A 20,887-nucleotide genomic window follows, 5' to 3' on the forward strand; every position below is an offset into this window, starting at 1 on the left:
AAATTTAGAGAAAAATGTATATATAGATGTCGTTTAAAAAAAAAAAATTTACAACTGAAACTGAAAAATGTAATTTTTTTGCATTTCGTTACATTTCGATTAATAACAAAAAAAAGTAAAAATGTCAGCAGCAATGAAATACCACCAAATGAAAGCTCTATTAGTGACAAGAAAAGTAGGTAAAATTCATTTGGGTGGTAATTTGCATGACCGAGCAATAAACGGTGAAAGTAGTGTAGTGCAGAATTGTAAAAAGTGGTCTGGTCATTAAGCGTGTTTAAGCTAGGGGGGCTGAGGTGGTTAAAGGGCTTATGTCACCCCCCAACCCCCAATTTTCAGTTTTTGACTTATTATATTTGTTAATGTAAGCAGATTCCATATATGCCCCTCTTACCTCGGGCTGTGCAGTAATTACAGTAAAAAACATACTTTTATTATATGTAAATTTCTTCACTACCAGCAAGTTGGGCGGACTTGCTGGTAGCCGCCGCATCCTCTGTTTGAAAAAACGCCCCCTCCTCCACTTGATTGCCATGGCCAGCCAGCGCTCTTCTCCTAACGCTGGCCCTGCCTGCAGCCTCAAATCCCGCGCCTGCGCCGTACCGGTCGTCATTCGGTGCAGGCGCTCTGAGAGAAGGACGGCCGCTTGGCCGCTCCTTTCTCAGTGCGCCTGCGCCGATTTCGTCAGCCCTACACCCGGAAGAGGGATCTTCTCTTACGGGTGTAGGGCTGACGTCATCAGCTAAGGCGCACTGAGGAAGGAGTGGCTGTCCTTCTCTCAGAGCGCCTGCGCCGAATGACAACCGGTATGGCGCAGGCGCGTGATTTGAGGCTGCAGGCAGGGCCAGCGAGAGGAGGAGAATGCTCGCTGGCCCTGTCAATCAAGTGGAGGAGAGGGCGTTTTTTTAAACAGAGGATGCGGCGGCTACCAGCAAGTCCACCCAACTTGCTGGTAGTGAAGAAATTTACATATAATAAAAGTAAGTTTTCTACTGTAATTACTGCACAGCCCGAGGTAAGAGGGGCATATATGGAATCTGCTTACATTAACAAATATAATAAGTCAAAAACTGAAAATTGGGGGTTGGGGGGGTGACAGAAGCCCTTTAAGACTGGTGTTTTAGATGTTGGTCTTAACCCCTTCCCGACCGCCATACTGCTATATACATCGACTGTCGGGATTTTAAAGATGAGCGGAGCAGGTGCCACATCTGCAGGGTGCCTGCCATTTAATACAGTGGCCTCCCATGTCTAATGTCTGCAACCAGCGGTAATGCTGGTCACAGAAATCCGAAACTTCAGATTCTGCGCTTCTGGGTGTGCTCCAGCTCCCCCCGGCGGGAATCAGGGGAGCTGGAGTGTGTTAGCAGCACACTGGGTCCTCCTGTGTGATGGAAGGCTTCTGCTTAGTAATTTCTATGGAGCCCCTGCCGGTAGCAAGGATTCATAGAAATTCAGTCAAATCCTCATCGACTTCAATGCTAATGCAATCCAATGATTGCTTGTTATAGTTCCCTATGGAAACTATAAAAATAAGTGTAAAAAAAATGTTTTTCTAAATTAAAAAAATATAAAAATTCATATCACCCCCCTTTCCCCAAAATGAAAAAAAAAAGATACTCATCATAGGTATCCCAACGTGCAAAAATGCCCATAAATTAATCCCATACAGAAAACGGCAAAACGGAAAAAAAAGGAAAAATGGCCGATTTGTTGTTTTTTGGTCGCATCTCTTCCCACAAAAAGTTAAATAAAAAGTGATCAAAAAGTCGTACACGCCCCAAAATCGTATCACTGAAAAGTACAGTTTGCCCCACTAAACATGAGTTTTCACATAGCTCTGCATACATGAATACAAAAAAGTTATAGGGGTCAGAATATGGAGACTAAAAGAAAAAAATGCCAAGCCACTCGCGTTTTGTGTGGATCCGTCATGGACTGGAGAATGCATTAGGGCAAAACTGATCCGTTTTGGACCACTTGTGAGAGCCCTGAACGGATCTCGCAAACGCAAAGCCAAAACACCAGTGTGAAAGTATACTTAACTCGTGTAGCACAGGGCCGCGAGGGCTAGGAGTGAGTATATTCAACCTCCTCTCCAATGTACAGGATGTTCATGTGTTCTGGGAGATATGTTCATTTCATAGCACAGCAGTTAATGAAAAATTGCTCTTCGGGGAGACGTCTCAGATGAAGCCATACCCTTGGTAGAGGTTATGACAATCCTTTAGCTTCATTCCAGTCCAGACATTTAGCATGTGCTCTCTCCTCTGTCTAGACTTAGGACTCACTCTCTATCCACTACACTGATTCACATGTTCTAACCCCTTCTCTCTTTATAGAGAGCATGACAAAACAGCCACATCTAGAGGTGTATGTAAATATGGCCTATCATCTCCCTGCATAAAAATACAGAAATGCATTTACCACTTAAAAAGTGCATTTTGAACCCTTTTGCAGTGTACCACAGCATTGCAGTGGAGCATTGCAGAACCAATGGTTCCCTTGTCCCCCTGGTGCTGCCAGCTGTTCGATTGAATTTGCGGGCTCAGGAGGAGCAAATGAAGCATGGGAGTGGTTGTAGCCCTGGCACTGATAATTGAACACATGGATTACAGTGGCCATAGATGAGCACAGCAATGTGCTGACTGACTCCAATGCACGGCCTTGAAGATTCTGGACCTTCTAGTTTCATTTCCCTCTGGAGCACTTTTCTAGTAGAGTAGTTTGCTTGGGTAGCTGTAGTTTCACAGATGATGGTTCTCTGAAACTCAGGCTTAGCTTAGCAGTTCATACATCATAGGTCATCATTCTTCTTCAGCTAAGCACAAACTATTGACTGACTAACTCGGGGTTCGGACCCAGGTCCTTCTCCCAGAAAAATAAAGGGGATGACTCAAGGTGTTAACCCTGACATATCCATACAATGCTTTTGAGTTTGCAGATTCAGCAATCAGAACATTTCATTTAACAAGTTAACAACAATTCATCTTTTGCAGGGATCCTATTCTGGGGTCCTGAGGATGCAGATACTACTGAGTGTGGAGGCCCCAAAAACCAGGTGCTCTGCAGAGGGCTCTCACCTTGTTCTCCTCTGGCCTAACCCTAGCACTGCCCAGCCACTGGCCCTGCTGACTCCTCCTCTTGATCACAAGTCAGGAGGACAGAGTCAGCCCCGTAGGCCCTTATGCTGGTTAGGTCAGCCCCGTAGGCCCTTATGCTGGTTAGGGCTAGCCTCGCCGTCACTTATATCATAAATAAGTAACAATGAGCAGCAGGGAGTAAGCACTGCAAGAGGCACAAGTCAATTGTGTGTGACAGTGTAGGGGACAGGGTGGCAGGCCCCCTAATGCCAAGGGCCCTGTAGCAGCTGCTATTGCTGCTTTGACGGTAGTTAGGCCACTGACTACCACAATATACTAGTTAAAGGGAAGCTGTCACCACGGAATGCAGTGCAGACTGCAGGCAGCATGTTATAGAGCAGGAGAAGCTAAGATTGATATATAGTTTTGCAGGAAAATATTCACGAGAACTTGTAATTTACGCATAAGCCTTTTTATGCATAGGGTTCATGTGGACAGTCCTCAGTGATTGATAGCTAACTCTGCATGACTAAGCCTACAGGGAAGGCTGTCTCCTATGCATAAAAAAGCAAAGGTTAAAATGCATAAATTGCAGGTTTTTTTCTTTCTTTTTCTGCAAAACTATATATCTATCTGCTCAGCTCCTCCTGCTGCATAACACACTACCGGCAGATTGTACTGGATTTCGTGGTAACAGTTTCCCTTTAAGATGTATCAGGTCCTATTTTGGAGTCACATAAAATTACTTAAAGTAAGGGGAAAGCAGCAGAATCACGCTGGACTACCGAAGGGCATATAGTGATAGGTGCTTTGATTACACTTTACACGCTATCTTTTACTCTGAATCTGCGTTTTCATATGCATGTTTGTGATGCCATTTTGGAAGCCAAAAACAGGAATGGATTTAAAAACTGGAGAGGACTCTGTTTTTCCTTAATACATGTCCTTTGTTTATGTTCCATTCCTGACTTTGGCTTCAGAAATAATAATGTGTGAAATGTGAAAGCCACTCACTTCTTCTAAACAGCTTTGTTCCAGCGCTGATAGTCCCATCCTAGCTGCTTCTGGTCCGCTGTGGACAGGAAATATGATGTCTTGTCCTTCATCACATGCACCATTGAAGCTATTCACTGGCATCGGCGGTGATATGTCCCCAAGTGGCATGTGACTGCTTAGGCCAGTGAATGGCTACAGATGAGATATCAGAATTCCAATCCACAGGGTATGGGAAGCAGTGGGGATGGAAGTTTGTCGCTGGAATGGAGCTGCTCACAGGTGAGTGGCATTCTTTTGTTTTTCCGAGTACACATATTCTGGGCTGACAAGATGGAAGAAACCTCCTTACACATGGCAGTGTTTTAAAGAGGACATTATGAAGTATAAGTTACTACTGAGCAGCTCCCTTCAGCTTCCCCCCACCATGCTCAGCTTGATTGAAATATTTTGTCACTCAAGCCAAGCTGGGCAGCAAAAAGCCAGAATGGAGCTGGCGAGCAGACACTACTTTTTGAGCCTGATAACTAATAATGAATGTATGGCAGTGTTTTTTTTTAGATTTTGTAAAAAAAAAAAAAAAAAAAAATGTGCACAGAGCAAGAAACAGTATAAAATAATCCAAAACCCAACCCTTTAACTGTTCCACCATTCCAGTGCCAACTGTGCGGTAACATGTGGTGGCACTGGTACAGCAGGACATTTAAAGGTTGAGTAAGAGCTTTTTGTTTATTTTATACAACCACTTGATCTGTGTCCATCTTTTGCAAAATCTTATAAAAACCCTTTTAAACCTTTTAAATGGAAATCTATGGCCTCATACTGTGCCACTGAATGCCCATGTTTTTGTTTTGTTTTTATGTAGGATTCATATGGGATCTGTGTTAAATTAAAAGAGGCATGTTCCATTGAATTCTTTATTACATGACATAACTTATTTTCTAGAAGCAGTGCTGTGCCTTGGGCATAAATCATTCACCAACTCAACCCCAACTTTTTAGGGTATCACATGTAGTGGTAGTGGTGTGCAGTCAGAAACCATGTGTTACAGATGAAATACATTAGAGCATGGAAAAGTAGTATGGGTACATTTTAACCACGTGCCACACTACTGACACACGGAAATACAAGGGTGATGGAGAAACTGACAGAAGAAAGGTGAACTGGCAAAATTGAAGAATAGACTAAACATAAAATGTAGGATTGGGATGGTTTATATTTTAACAATTTTATATAATAAATTCTATTAACTGGTTAAATAATGACATTTATTTTAGATGATCGTCCTGCACTCGGCCACTCACTTCAAGGAGATTTTGAATCTATCCAAGAATACTCAGCAGAAGAAGAGAGAGCCGATAATAAGCTATGGAGGACTGTCATCATTGGTGATCAAGAACAACGAATAGATATGAAGGTCATTGAACCATACAAGAAAGTGATATCACATGGAGGTATGGATATATGCTAAAATACAGACACCTACATAGTTTCTATGCTCCCTTTAGATATGCATGGGCTATAAACATTGAAAAATCCACACAGGCAGTATAAGTACACATATTACTTAAAGGGTTGATCACCTTTTGGGGGTGTTTGGGCAAACCATCCTCCCTTCTGGCCAGGCCAGCATACTTACCTGCCTCCCAGCTCCTTCGCTCCCCCACCACCACTTCCCCTTCTTGGATCCCCCACTTTCAACATCCTCTTTGAAAGTGCTGCAGCCAATAACTGGCTGCAGTGGTTACCTGCCCCCTTGCATCTTGTGACTAACTGACGTGACACAAGAAGGCAGGTCAATGCTGTGGCCAGCCGTTAGCAGCAGCAGCAGTGGATGTTGACAGCAGGCGATCTGTGCGAGGAAGCAGCAGTGGGGGAACGAAGAAGCAGCAGGGAGCAGGAAAGTATGTTTCCCTTTGCAGGTCTGGCAAGGAGGGGGGTCTGCTCAAAGGTTATCCCATGATTAGTGTCAAAAATTAAAATCATGACATCATGTAGTGTAAAACAATCTCAAAGCTAGACAAACAAACAAAGAACAAGTCCTGCACCTCACATGAAACTAGAGCTTTTCCCATTCGTTGCTCCAATTGTTCTGCTAGATTGTATTCAAGCTGCTAATTAGTAAACCTGTCCTTCTAAAAGAAGATGAGAGTTAAATAATGGAGCTGAGCATGTTCATCCACTGCAGCAAAGTGGACGGAGAAATAGGGTAAAGAATAATCAGTAGGTGGCGCAATATTGATATATTTCATTGAGTAGCTCAGTGGCTATATCATATTTCTAAGTACATGCTTTCTTTTCACATACCCCCACAGCATTTAGTGGCTCAAATATGTTGGGTTCACTAAATGTGGTGGTCATCCCTGCAAAACTTGTGGATTTACCCGTAAAACTACGGAGTTTGCTCACTCCTTACATACTGATACATTTTCTGTTAAAGGTTATATTAATTGTAATACCTCAGTTGTTATCTACATGATCAAGTGCACTATATGTGACCTGTTGTATGTGGGAAGTACTAGTCGCCAATTTAAAATAAGATTTAGAGAACATCTCAATTACATCTCAAATCCCCAGGCTGTTAACATATCTAATGTAGCCCAACACTTTATCAGATCCCATAGTCGGAATATTGACGGTCTGTGCATCTACGGTATAGAAAAGGTCAAATCTCCGGTGAGATGGGGTGATATCAAAAAGAAGATTTTATTATGGGAAGCGTACTGGATTTTTCAACTCCAAACTAGAGTTCCACATGGTCTCAACCTTAAAAAGGAAATTATGCATTTTTATTCTGTTCATATTATTTGCCTGTATCTGTTTTATTGTTGGAATTATGGGTTTACTTGAGTCTAACGTCACCCACGTCTTCTCATTTACTCCCATTTTCCAGGTGCACTATTCCCCCCCCCCCCTTTTTTTATATATTCTAGTTTTTATATAATATATATATTTATATTTCCACATTTTTGGGTGGGATTTTATTATGTGGGGGAAAAAGGATTGTCCGGGCTTGTACTACCTTGTTCCATGCCTCCAATCGCTTGTGGTTGCGTTTTTTATTTATTTATTATTATTTCATTTTTTTCTCCTTTTTTTGTTTTTGTTTATATAAATAATATTTAAAAAAAATCTCTCCTTCTCCTCTTCCCCCCCCCCCCTCATCTGATTGGAGGATGTGTTTTCACTAGTTCGTCCGAGTTCCGGCCATCCACAGACCATGAATAAGAACCGTTTGGTTTGAAACATGTCTGTCTGACGGGAGGTGATGGGAGAGGATGACCACTGCTTTTGTACATTGACTGTATCCATGATGGAATAAAGATGGTGCAGCGCTTTAACACACTACGTGCTGGACGTTTATTCTGTTTCAAGTATCACTACTAGGACCCTGGAAAACTCTTTTAAATGGGGTTCTCAAGGAGTACAATATTGATGACTTATCCTCAGAATAGGTAATCAATATCCAATTGGCTCCCATTCACTTGATAGGTCATCAATATCAGATCAGTGTCTGTGTGTGTTGGGGGGGGGGGGGGGGTGAACTCTTGGCACTCCCACTGATCAGGAAACAGCACTCTGATGAGCACTGCAGCCTCCTCACAGTATACCATGCACAGTGGCGTACATTGTACAGAGGCTGTGCTTGGTGCTGCAGCCCTCTGATTCACTTAAATGAGTTTTAGCTGCACATAGGCCATGTGACTGATGAACATGAAGTGACTGGCCTAGAAAGAGGCGAGAGCCCTCAACAGAGCACCGCAAGCTCTTCAAACAGTTGATCGGCAGAGCTGCAATACCATGCACAGCCACTATAGAATGTGTAGCACTGTTCCTGGCATGCTGTGACGAAGCCGTAGCAATCGTCCGAGCGCTGTGTTCCTTTTAGAAAGCTAATCAGTGGGTGAGGATAGGTCATTAATATTTTACTCCCCGTTAATACTGATGGCATAAATACTATATACAGTCAATATAGATAAGTGAAATATGGGTAAGGTACGCTGATGAGACCTGACCAGTACCAGAATTGGCCAAAAATAGGTACAATAAATAGTAAGAGTCCACTTCTAAGCTAATTTTATAAAGCATGGGGGGTATCCGTGTTTCATGATATCATACATACGTGTTTCTGAAAAACAGGTGTGTTTCTTGTCTCACATAAGATTCTATGGCTTTAAAAAGTAACCAACCCGTCATTGTACTGCGCAGGCCAATTTTTCTTCTCTGTCTTACACCAGAAAATATGTTGCATTTAAATAGGAAAGGAAAGAAAAACACTTGCGCAACAATGCTTACAGTGAAAGAAGGATGTCGTGTGTGTCAGACGAGACAAAGGATGACAAAGCAGGTGTTCACTGCCTAATTATTAGTGTTCACGTCACGTTTTAGCCCCACGTTTAACATATACAATGGGAAAAAAAGGATGCAAGGCATAGTTCAACAAAAAAAACATACCAGTAATGCCTCAGGCATGCAACCGTATGTATTTTGCAGCCTGCAAACCGCAGATTCGCAAAATATAAATACCTGCCACGTGCATGCCGCGATTTCCATGGACCCCAATGTCAAAATGCCTATTCTTGTCCGAAAAATGGACAAGAATGGGACAAGTTCTAAATTTGTGCGGGATGGACATATAGACATATATTGAATGGGTCCACTTCCAATTCGCCAAAAATTCAGATTGGATGAGGAAGAAAATACTGTTGTGCGCATGGCTCGTTAACCCTTTCTACCCCAGAGGTTTTTTGTTTTTGCGTTTTCGTTTTGCGCTTCCTGCCTTCCCAGAAGCACCACTTTTTTATTTTTCAGTTCACGTAGCCGTATGAGTGCTTGTTTTAATTATTTAATATTGCATATGATGTAGTGGAAAGCAGGAACAAAAAAAGTCCATATAGGGTGGAATTTGAAAAAAATATTTTGCCACAGTTTTACAGTTTTTTTTATTTACGATGTTTGATATTCGACAAAACTGACAAATTACTTTCATTCTCCAGGCAAGCAAGTAGTTTTTCTTGCATTTTGATACTGATAAAATAATAAAAACCTTGAAAAAAAATTCTGACCCCTATACATTTTTTGTAGTTATGTGTATGGAGCTGTGTGAGGGCTCACTTTATGCAGGGCAATCTGTACTTTTCACTAATACCATTCTGGGGTGTGTATGACTTTTTGATCACTTTTTATTTATTTTTTTTGTGGGAAATTAAAGGATTTCTACCACCTCATTTGGACCTAATTAGCTGTCAGACACTAGCGATCAGCTAGTGTCTGCTCTACCTAACCATGCTATTGTAAGACCTTTGTGTGCAGGCGTTACACTAAAAAACATTGCTATGCAAATGAGCCTCTAGGTGCTATGGGGGCGTCTTTTCAGCACCTAGAGGCTCTGTCTACTCACCCTGTATTCCGCCCCGCTCGTCCGTCAAGCCCGCCCATCTCCTCTAGATTGCCAGCCTCCATCTCATCCTTCGGCCGAATTCTCGCGCCTGCGCCGTGTGCGACTGCCTGACCGCTCCCTGCACCGGCATCTCCACTGCGCCTGCGCCAATTACGTCAGAGTGCTCAGAGGAACAGATGACGCCCATAATCGGCGCAAGCGCAGTGGAGATGCCGGCGCAGGAAGCGGTCAGACACAAGTCAAATCAAGTCATTGTTTTTTTTGTGTAACGGCTGCACACAAAGGTCTTACAATAGCATGGTTAGGTAGAGCAGATACTAGCAGATCTCTAGTGTCTGACAGCTGTAAGGGATTAGGTAGCGGGGCTGTCGTCTCCTGGGTAGACAGGCACAGTTTAGCAGGCACACCGAAGAAGTTACAGTCCACACGGCAGGAACTTCGTTTAACTGACCTCAGCCAGTTTTATTGTCAGGTTGAGGTACAGAACATAAAATATAACAAACAAAAATCCTAAGCCTGTCCGGCTCTAACTATACAGCATGAACCCTCCCTGACCAAGTGCCGGCCTAATACCAAGCACCTACACAAAATAGCAAAGTCCGTACCTCTTGAAGTGCTCTCACAGGCTCCATGCAGGTAACCTGTTCCCAGGCTGAGAGAGCTGTGTCTGCATTCTCAGCCTTATATCAGGCCAGCACACCTGAGGAGTAATTACCTGACAGCCCAAAAGCCGGACTGTCCGGATGGAGTGGGGCCCACCCTTCTCTCCCCACTCCAGCAACACAGGCCCTAAGAACAGGTTTTATGCAAACCCGAATTGCACAGACCTCTCCTGAACATTTCCCTGGTTGCTTTTAAATGACAGAAGTGAGAAATCTTGGGCACACATAGACCCCGTCCACTACTTCTCCAGACACTCTGTCACATATCCTCCCCCCCTGTTTCAGACCCGGGGCTGGAACACATCTGGACATCAGACAATGTACACGTGACAAGGCATCTGCATTTCCCATTTGGGTCCCTGGCCTGTGCTTTACGGTAAACTGGTACTCTTGCAGGACTAAGAACCATCTTGTTACCCTCCTATTTGTTTCCTTATTCTCACACATCCATTTTAAGGGAGCATGATCCGTGATCAATTCAAAGTGACGACCAAGCAAATAGTAGCGGAGTGCTTCCACAGACCATTTAATAGCGAGGCACTCTTTTTCCACAATTGCATATTTTTGCTCATGGTCATTAAGTTTCCTGCTCAAATATAGTACAGGGTGTTCCTCTCCATCCCTTATCTGTGACAGTACTGCCCCCAGTCCCACCTCAGACGCATCAGTCTGTAGGACAAACCCTTTCTTAAAATCTGGGGTTATCAGCACCGGCTGAGCGCACAGGAGGGTTTTTAAAGTCTGAAATGATTTTTCCGCCTCTTCTGACCACTTGACCATGACAGAGTCTTTCCCTTTTGTCAGGTCCGTTAATGGGGCTGCAAGGGAAGCAAAATTAGGTATAAATCGCCGGTAATAGCCTGTAATCCCCAAGAAGGCACGGACTTGCTTCTTGTTTACCGGTTGAGGCCACCTTTGTATGGCTTCGATTTTGTTTAACTGGGGCTTTACTAGGCCTCGGCCTATGATGTAACCTAGATACTTAGCATCTTCAAGACCAATGGCACATTTTTTTGGATTGGCTGTGAAGCCTGCCTCACACAGGGAATTGACAACCGCCTGCACCCTAGGTAGATGGGATTCCCAGTCTGGACTTTGGATGATGATGTCATCCAGATATGCGGCTGCGTACCGTCTGTGGGGTCTTAAAATCTTATCCATCACCCTCTGGAAGGTTGCAGGGGCTCCATGCAAACCAAACGGCAAGACCACATAATGAAACAACCCATCAGGAGTGGCAAAGGCAGTTTTCTCTTTTGCCTCATTTGTCAGGGGAATTTGCCAGTATCCCTTGGTTAGGTCTAGAGTGGTTATATACCTGGCATTTCCGAGCCTGTCAATGAGCTCATCGACACGGGGCATTGGGTAAGCATCAAACTTAGATATGGCGTTCAACTTCCGGAAGTCATTGCAAAACCTCCAGCTGCCATCTGGTTTGGGGATCAGAACTATAGGGCTGGCCCACTGGCTATGGGACTCTTCAATTACCCCAAGTTCCAACATTTTCCTCACCTCTTCAGAGATAAGCCCTCTCCTGGCCTCTGGTATTCTGTAGGGTCGCAGCTTTACCCTTTTCCCTGGTTCTGTAATGATGTCATGTTTTATGACAGAGGTGCGACCTGGGATCTCCGAGGAAAAATCCCTATTCTTAAAGAGGAACCCCTGCACTTCTACCTTTTGTGTATTGGCCAGGGAGTCGGGTACTGTTACCTCTGGCAACAGGGGCTTCCCAGAGCACCGCTGCTCTGGTGGGAAGGAGGTGTAAGCCGCAAGTGATAGTCGATCTTTCCACGGTTTTATAAGATTGACGTGGTATATTTGCTCAGGCTTCCTCTTACCTGGTTGACGGATTTTATAGTTTACCTCACTTACTTTCTCTATCACCTCAAAGGGGCCTTGCCACTTAGCCAGGAATTTACTCTCTACCGTAGGGATCAGTACCAGAACCCGGTCACCTGGCGCAAAGGTACGTACTCTGGCACTGCGGTTATACACCCTTTGTTGTGCCCCCTGAGCCTGGGCCATATGTTCTCGTACAATAGGCATCACCGCAGATATACGATCTTGCATTTGTGCCACATGTTCTATGACACTTCTATAGGGGGTAGCTTCTTCTTCCCAAGTTTCTTTTGCTATATCTAGCAGACCCCTAGGGTGGCGACCATATAGCAACTCAAATGGGGAGTAGCCTGTAGAGGACTGAGGCACTTCACGGATGGCAAACATAAGATAGGGGAGAAGGAAATCCCAGTTTTTCCCATCTTTGTCTACCACTTTTTTAAGCATGGCTTTTAGAGTTTTATTAAATCTCTCTACCAGTCCATCAGTCTGTGGATGGTAGACAGAAGTACGCAGCTGTTTAACTTTGAACAGTTTACATAACTCCTTCATGATGCGTGACATAAAGGGGGTACCCTGATCTGTTAGGATCTCTTTTGGTAGTCCCACGCGACTGAACACCTGCACCAACTCTTTAGCTATGGCCTTGGATGACGTATTACGTAAGGGTATAGCTTCCGGGTAACGAGTAGCGTAGTCCATGATTACAAGAATATGTTAGTGGCCTCGAGCAGATCTTACAAGGGGCCCCACCAGATCCATGGCTATTCTCTCAAATGGTATCTCAATGATTGGTAGAGGTACCAGGGGACTACGATAGTGTGGCCTAGGAGCCGAAATTTGGCACTCGGGGCAGGTGTCACAATAGTCTTTAACATCTTTATGGACCCCAGGCCAAAAGAACCTTTGAAGGACTCTGTCTGTAGTCTTTTCAGCTCCCAAATGCCCCCCCATAAGGTGACCATGAGCAATATCTAGTACCGTTCGTCGGTACACTTTAGGAACCACCAGTTGTTCCACCAGATCCTCTCCCCTTTTTACCACCTGGTACAACAAGTCATGTTTCACAGCCATATGCGGGAAACAAAGTCTGCCGTCCGGTTCCACCAGTTTACCATCAATAGACTTCACATTTTCCCTGGCTCTAGTAAGGGTGGGATCTTTTAATTGCTCAGCACCAAATTGCTCTTTCCATACTGCCAGGTCTGGCAAATTGTCATTAAGTGAGTCTTCCCTCTCTGGACTACTCTGACCCTCTTCTAACCCATCACTATGGTCAGAGACCTCAGGCTCCCCTACCATGACAGACAAGGGAAGCGATTCACCATCAACAGAAGTCTCTCTTAAATACCCACACCTCTCGGTACCCAGTGGTAGGTTATCTCCTTCCTGACAGGCCTTTGAAAGTTTATGTTCCCATAGCTGCCAAAAATGTGGGAAATCCCGCCCCATGATGACATCATGCATTAACCTAGGCACTAAACCAACCATAAATTTTCCTGCCCCAAACCGGGTATTTACATCTACCACAGCAGTGTGATAATTACGGGTGTCTCCATGTATGCAGGTTACCGCAATGGCCTTCGTTTGCCATTTCCTGGGGTTTACCAAATCCGTTTTTACTAGGGTGACCAGACTGCCTGAGTCCAACAAGGCACTCACATCTTTACCTTCCACCGTAATAACACACATTTGTTTCTCCCCCCCCAGTATTTGGTGTGCGCGCATCCTCCACCACATGTAAGGGATTAGGTAGCGGGGCTGTCGTCTCCCAGGTAGACAGGCACAGTTTAGCAGGCACACCGAAGAAGTTACAGTCCACACGGCAGGAACTTCGTTTAACTGACCTCAGCCAGTTTTATTGTCAGGTTGAGGTACAGAACATAAAATATAACAAACAAAAATCCTAAGCCTGTCCGGCTCTAACTATACAGCATGAACCCTCCCTGACCAAGTGCCGGCCTAATACCAAGCACCTACACAAAATAGCAAAGTCCGTACCTCTTGAAGTGCTCTCACAGGCTCCATGCAGGTAACCTGTTCCCAGGCTGAGAGAGCTGTGTCTGCATTCTCAGCCTTATATCAGGCCAGCACACCTGAGGAGTAATTACCTGACAGCCCAAAAGCCGGACTGACCGGATGGAGTGGGGCCCACCCTTCTCTCCCCACTCCAGCAACACAGGCCCTAAGAACAGGTTTTATGCAAACCCGAATTGCACAGACCTCTCCTGAACATTTCCCTGGTTGCTTTTAAATGACAGAAGTGAGAAATCTTGGGCACACATAGACCCCGTCCACTACTTCTCCAGACACTCTGTCACACAGCTAATTAGGTCCAATTGAGGTGGTAGAAACCCTTTAAGTGAACAAAAATGGTGAATCACCGTTTTGCCTTTTCTGTATGAGGAAAATATTTTTATATTTTTATAATATGGATGTTTTCACATGTGATGATACCTATGATGTATATTTTTTTAGTTTTTTATTTGTATTTGAGAGGAAGGGGCGATTTTATTTTTTTTTTAAGTATTTTTTACACTTTTTTATGGTTCCCATACGGAACTATAATAAACAATCATTAGATTGCTATTCTCATAGACTCCAATGCTAATCTATGCAAAAAAATTTACTAGTTTCCTGTGGAGCCCTGCTACAGGCAGGGGCTTCATAGAAAACACTATGCAGCAGCATCCTTTCTCAATGACAGGTGCTGCACCATACATGCTCTGGCTCCAGTCACCACCGGAGGGAGCCAGAGCATACCTGGAAGCGCGTGCTTCCAGGTTTTTGCATGCTTGGATGCCGTGGTCAGGATTGACCACAGCATCTGAAGAGTTAAATGTCCGTGACCGGCATTAATGCCGGTCGCAGACATGAGTCATGGGTGTCTGCTGTATGAAACAGCAGGCTCCCAGTGGCTATGGCGACCGCCCACTACAGAGCGGGCACCCTCTTTAAAGACTTGGATACTTTTTTTTTTTTACAATGTAACCCCATGTTGATGGATGCCACAATATGGCATCTGTTGGAGGTGTTTGACCTACAGTATGTATCACGTGTATATGTCAAACATGGTACAAAAACTTGATGTGAACACAGCCTAATCCATTTGTTGTCCTAGCTTTCATGTTTATGAATAAAATCCTCAAAAAAGTGTTCATAGACTGATTCCGCCCCAGGAATAGACAGAACACAGCTCCCCTCCCCCATAAGACCAGAGAGTGATATGAGAAAGGTATACAGAGCCTTATCTGTGTGCATGTGTACAGCGTTATGGCCTTTTTACATGGGCTGTACATTTGTACAAACAGTCATTTCCCAGAGTAAACCTTCTGCAGATGTGGCATTAAAATGACTTGTCTGTTGGCAGAACATCACCTCATGTAAACTGGGAATGTGCTGCTGACAAAAACTGTACGTGGATAAGCAAATATTACTGGTCATTTCCTTAATGATCACTGCACATAAATGCGAGCCCCAATCAACATTCCTTAGTGTCATTTGGCATTCATTACCGGCAGCATATTTGCCTGTGTAAAAGGACCTTCACTATCTTGCTTTATCAACCTCTGGTAGTACACTGGATCTATCCTTTGTCATTAAATCCTTGAACCCTAATGAGATGACTCTGTTAACTCTACCCTAGTCTAAACAAGAACACTGAAAAGTGAGCTGCAGAATACAAGAAAAATCTGCCTATCATGACTGTTCCGGTTTCTAGTGTGAAAACTAATACTGTACATTTCAAGAATGTTATTGACATGAGTAATCTCTTAAAGGAAATGTTTTACCCAAAAATGTTATCTGCCAGTTAAAACCAGATAGTAACACATCTCCTTTTTTCTAGTCTGCTTCTATTTTCTGATTGCAGATTTTTTATTCTATTTCCTGAACATGATTATGGGGGCGGCCATCTTGCCTGAGCTGCATTTACACAGCATTAAATAAATTGCTTTACGGCAGCCCCATGGTCCATAGGCACAATGGTCAGGAGGGGACCTCATTGACTTCTGTAGGAGACTTTTCTAGGCACGCTCTGTGATCTGTGCAGAGGTCATTGTAAAAGGGAAGAACAGATGAGCTTTGACAATCACCTATTGTGAATAGTGGATCCTGTCTTATCTATACACAGAGGTGATATAATTACAGGCAGGATTGGAATGACAGATACGCAGGTAACTACAGTAAAGTGATCTGTACAGACCCCTAAGAAGTGGCTCATATTATTAGACTTAGGGGCCAATGCGAAAACTGCAGGATTTTATGGTTTTTATTTAAATATAGATATTGTTGTTTAAATATTGATATTCACACGTAAAATTAAAAAAATGTTTTCTTACAAAATATGTAAAACATAAAAACAGGATTTAAACAATGGGTCATTTTCTGATGACACATTTCTCTTTACCACCTATTTTCCCCGAGTCCAGCTCGGCAGTGGGAAAAGTAGCAAACTGTTCTGCCCCAGCTGGGCTCAGGCAGAAAATGGAGGGGGGAGGGCTGCTATAGATGCTTCTTTTTGCTGAATGGTAGCAGCTAGAAACATGCAACTGGTCTCGTTTGAAAGATGACATTGTGGTCAATGACATTCTTTCATACAAGAAAGCTAAAGTCCAAGCAACAGAGGAGAAATGACTGTTAGAAATTGAATCGGTAATAATGGCGGGTAAAACCTGCTTTTACTTCCACTTTCAGCTGTATTCACTGCATCTGCCCCCCTCCTCTTCACACTGGAGGAGAATAAAGGAGCAGCAAAAAATAAAACATTGTTGGTCCTTAAGGCTAAAATTAATGATGTCACTAAGGGGTTAAAAATGCAATAGTGTCCCCTGAGTTGTGAAGATTTACTGCAGACACACATTAAAAAATATACAATTAAAAAGTGACATTTTTGGGAGGGTTTTTCCAATTTTATTATGACTGTTAGGAGGTTAAATAAAAACAGATGAAACTCAATTAATTTGAAGGGTTAAAAAGACAAAAAAACTTTCAATTTCACTTTAAAAAAATAGAAATTAACTAAACAACTAAAAAGTTTATTACTGATGTACATTTGGATTACTTTCAGTATACAATTCTCAAATTTCTCTATAATAAAAGTGGCCACACAAATTTGCCAGCAAGAATCTTTCTTAGGGTCCATTCACACGTCCGTTGTTTCTTTCCTGATCTGTTCCGTTTTTTGCTGAACAGATCTGGACCAGATCTGGACCCATTCATTTTCAATGGGTCCTGAAAAAAAATCTGACATTGTGCTGTCCGTTTTTTTTCAGGACCCATTGAAAATGAATGTGTCCAGATCTGGTCCAGATCTGTTCAGCAAAAAACGGAACAGATCAGGAAACAAACAACGGACGTGTGAATAGACCCTTAAAGAATACTTATCGTTCGGTAGACCAGTGTTCCCAGCCAGCGTGCCTCCAACTGTTGCAAAACTACAACTCCCAGCATGCCCAGACAGCCTTTGGCTGTGCAGGCATGCTAGGAGTTGTAGTTTTGCAACAGCTGGAGGCACACTGGTTGGGAAACACTGCGGTAGACTACTGGTATGCAGAAGCCTGTTTTAGAGTTTTTTTAGACAGTGAGAACAAAATGTACTCTATATGTGCCTTTTTGGGAGCAGCAACAATCTGTCTGCACATGGGAATAAAATATATTAACTAACTTAAAGACTAATAAAGAGTAATAAAAGTAAACCTGACATACCTGTATGAGGATGAAGTTACCGTACACAGCTATAAATCACCCATAATGGGGCAGATTTTCATAAGCTTAGACAGGCTGTTTACACAGTCACTAGATTTATCACAGTGGGTTAGGCTGGATGATAAATTTAGTGCAGGGATAAGGCCCCTTTACACTGTCTGTAGCTCGTTATAAAAAAATCTGCCAGTGTAAAGGTACCGCCGATTACTGTAGATTGTGCCATCTAAACAGCCTCTCCTGATGGCAAACAATGGTTCTGTAAGGGGATGAGCTAGGGATCGACCGATATTGATTTTTTAGGGCCGATACCGATAATTTGTGAACTTTCAGGCCGATAGCCGATAATTTATACCGATATTCTGGGAATTTTCATTTTTGAAAAAAAAAATATATAAATTCCTACACAAATCTGCTGAAAATGAATGTTTATTGTTAATGTGTATTTTTTTTTTGTAAATCTTTTTTTCATTTATACTTAATATTTTGGTGCTTTATTTTTATTTTTTTTACTTTTTATTTTTTTTCCTAACTTTTAGCCCCCTTAGGGACTAGAACCCTTGTCCTATTCACCCTGATAGATCTCCATCAGGGTGAATAGGAGCTCTCACTGTCCCTGCTGCTCTGTGCTTTGTGCACACAACAGCATGGAGTTTATCATGGCAGCCAGGGCTTCAATAGCGTCCTGGCTGCCATGGTAACCGATCGGAGCCCCAGGATTACACTGCTGGGGCTCCGATCGGAGGAGCAGGGGACAGGGGATCCTGTTGCCACTGCCACCAATGATTAATACTGGAGGGGGGGCTTGGGTGGGGGGCGCGGTGGCGCCACCAATGTTTTAAATGTGGGGGTGGGGGGGCGCACTGTGCCACCAATGATTAATACTGGGGGGCTTGGGGGGGGCGCACTGCGCCACCAATGATTAATACTGGGGGGCTTGTGGGGGTGCACACTGCGCCACCAATGATTAATACTGGGGGGCTTGGGGGGGGGCGCACTGCGCCACCAATGAAGTTAAATCTCTCATTTATTCATATGCAGGAGGCGGGAGCTGGCTGCAGAATCACATAGCCGGCTCCCGACCTCTATGAGCGGTAGCTGCGATCCGTGGCACCTGAGGGGTTAACTACCGCAGATCGCAGCTACAGCTCATAGAGATCGGGAGCCGGCTATGTGACCCTGCCTCCTGTTCAATTTGAATGAATGAGAGATTTCTCTTCATTGGTGGCGCAGTGGCCACAGCCCCTCCCCTTCTCTTGTCCCCTGTCCTCCTATTGGATGCAGCGGCAGCAGCAGCACAGGGGGAGGGAGACACTGCTTCCTTCTCCACTGTGCTGCTGCTGAGGGAACACGGAGAGCGCTGAGAGCAGCGCGATCTGTGTTCCCAATAAGTTATCGGAATATCGGCAAAATAAATGCTGATAACGATAACAGTCAAAATCCTCAATATTGGCCGATAATATCAGTAAAACCGATAATTGGTCGATCCCTAGGATGAGCAATAGCATTTGCGATCACTCCTCCCATACTGTAGAGGAGATAGCTGAATGTAAATGTCACCTCCACTAAAGAGCACACAATTGTTGCAAAGGAACGCTTCCTTCTCAACAATCATCTGCTGAATCTATCAATGTAAAGGGACCTATAGATACTTTTCTCTGACTTTATACCAACTATTGGTTGGCTTGGTCTGTGACAGAATTTTAAACCTGGCACAAAATGCATAACACCCTCATTGATGCTCATGAAGCTGTGGAGGACAACAAAGCCAAACTTACTGCCAAAATACAAGACATGGAGGATCACCGTAGGTGCGGGGGCAGATTGGCCATAGATCTTACAGGGAAATTTCCCAGTGGGCCGATGCCCAGGAAGCGCCTAGGCCCTCCTCACAACCAGTCAGTGGAAGTTTTTGAGGATATATTTTGTTCTGCTGGCAGTATTTTGTGATGGACTGTTGTGTTTGGCTCTGTTGGGGTGGTATGATATGCCACAATATGGTATTGCTGGCCCTCAGCTACATGATGGCGCCACTTTTAGTATTTTTTCCAGGGCCACTTTGAATTCCCAGTCCACCCCTGCGTAGGTGCAATAATGTACTCTTGTGGGGCATCCCCTAATCAGTTAGTGCTGAGGCCCTGGAACCTCTTGTTAAAGATCACCTTAAAGCTACCCTTCTGTCTGCATTGGAGTTGGACTTAATCATAGACTGAATACATGGGATACAGAAACCAGCTGGGGTGGCTTCATCATCCCTGTGTGATGCAGTGTCATGCTATCTCTGTATACCCAGATCTTTTCACGGCCACATTAGCCAAACAAAAAGAATATGTTGTGCTTACCAAGTTGCTCAGGGAACATCAAATCAGGTACCGCTGGGGTTTTCCAGTTAAGCTCTTGATCGTGCATAATGGCTCCCAACATGTTTGCCGCACATCAAAATCGGCGGTCTACAAGCTACATGAGTGAGGTCTCCTGCCTACGGCTGCCCAGTACCCTGATGGGTCATCTGTCTGACCGGATAAAATCTTACCTGATTTGGAGGCCACCTCCCTGTTCCCTGTTCTGTGTTCATTGGGTGCTTTGAGGTCAAGCCATGTGAGTGACTTTCACTGATCTTTTATAGTTTGCCCTCTTATGTTAGAGCAATCAGGTTTTAGGTTGCCCGGCTGGGATTGGTACTACTGTCTCATTGCCATGATTACCTCTTTTTCCTTTTCTTTTTGTTTTTTTGTTTATTGTTTTTTGTCAGTGGGTATATGACATAGATCATTGTGCCTGCATCCTTTATATGCGTAATGATCTTGTACAGTTATGCCCTGCAATTTTTTTATCTTGTTACAATATGGGTTTGAATTCTCCATTTCGAAGAACGCAGTTATGGTCTGATGTCCTTAAGTCTAAATGTGACATTGTTCTAGCACAAGAAACGCAGTTATTAACCCCTAATTTGCACAGATCTTCCCATCGTTTGTTTTCCCACATCTTCCATTCACCTGCTATTTGCAAGAAGAAATCTGGAGTTCTTCTGGGAATTCGCTCCTCTGTTCCATTCACCTTGCAAACATGTATTACTGATTCAGCGGGAAGATATGTTCTTTTGCTTTGTATGATTGACAATGAACAATATACCATAGTTTTTGTATACACGCCCAATGCCAGACAGGTTTTTAGAGAAGTACAGAATTAGGCCAGAGGTGTGGTAT

At 43.7% G+C, this 20,887-nt stretch overlaps 1 protein-coding gene across 1 annotated transcript in view; it reads left to right on the top strand.

The window, feature by feature from the left end:
* PRUNE2 (prune homolog 2 with BCH domain) overlaps window positions 1-20,887 on the top strand; it is a 284,676-nt gene that overhangs the window by 157,345 nt on the left and 106,444 nt on the right. The window contains exon 4 of the mRNA XM_044273863.1: window positions 5,354-5,530. Within this exon, the coding sequence (XP_044129798.1) occupies window positions 5,354-5,530 (177 nt within the window). The remainder of the gene's footprint in view (window positions 1-5,353; window positions 5,531-20,887) is intronic.

The sequence above is a fragment of the Bufo gargarizans genome, chromosome 1 (genome assembly GCF_014858855.1).
Source record: "Bufo gargarizans isolate SCDJY-AF-19 chromosome 1, ASM1485885v1, whole genome shotgun sequence".
NCBI lineage: Eukaryota > Metazoa > Chordata > Amphibia > Anura > Bufonidae > Bufo > Bufo gargarizans.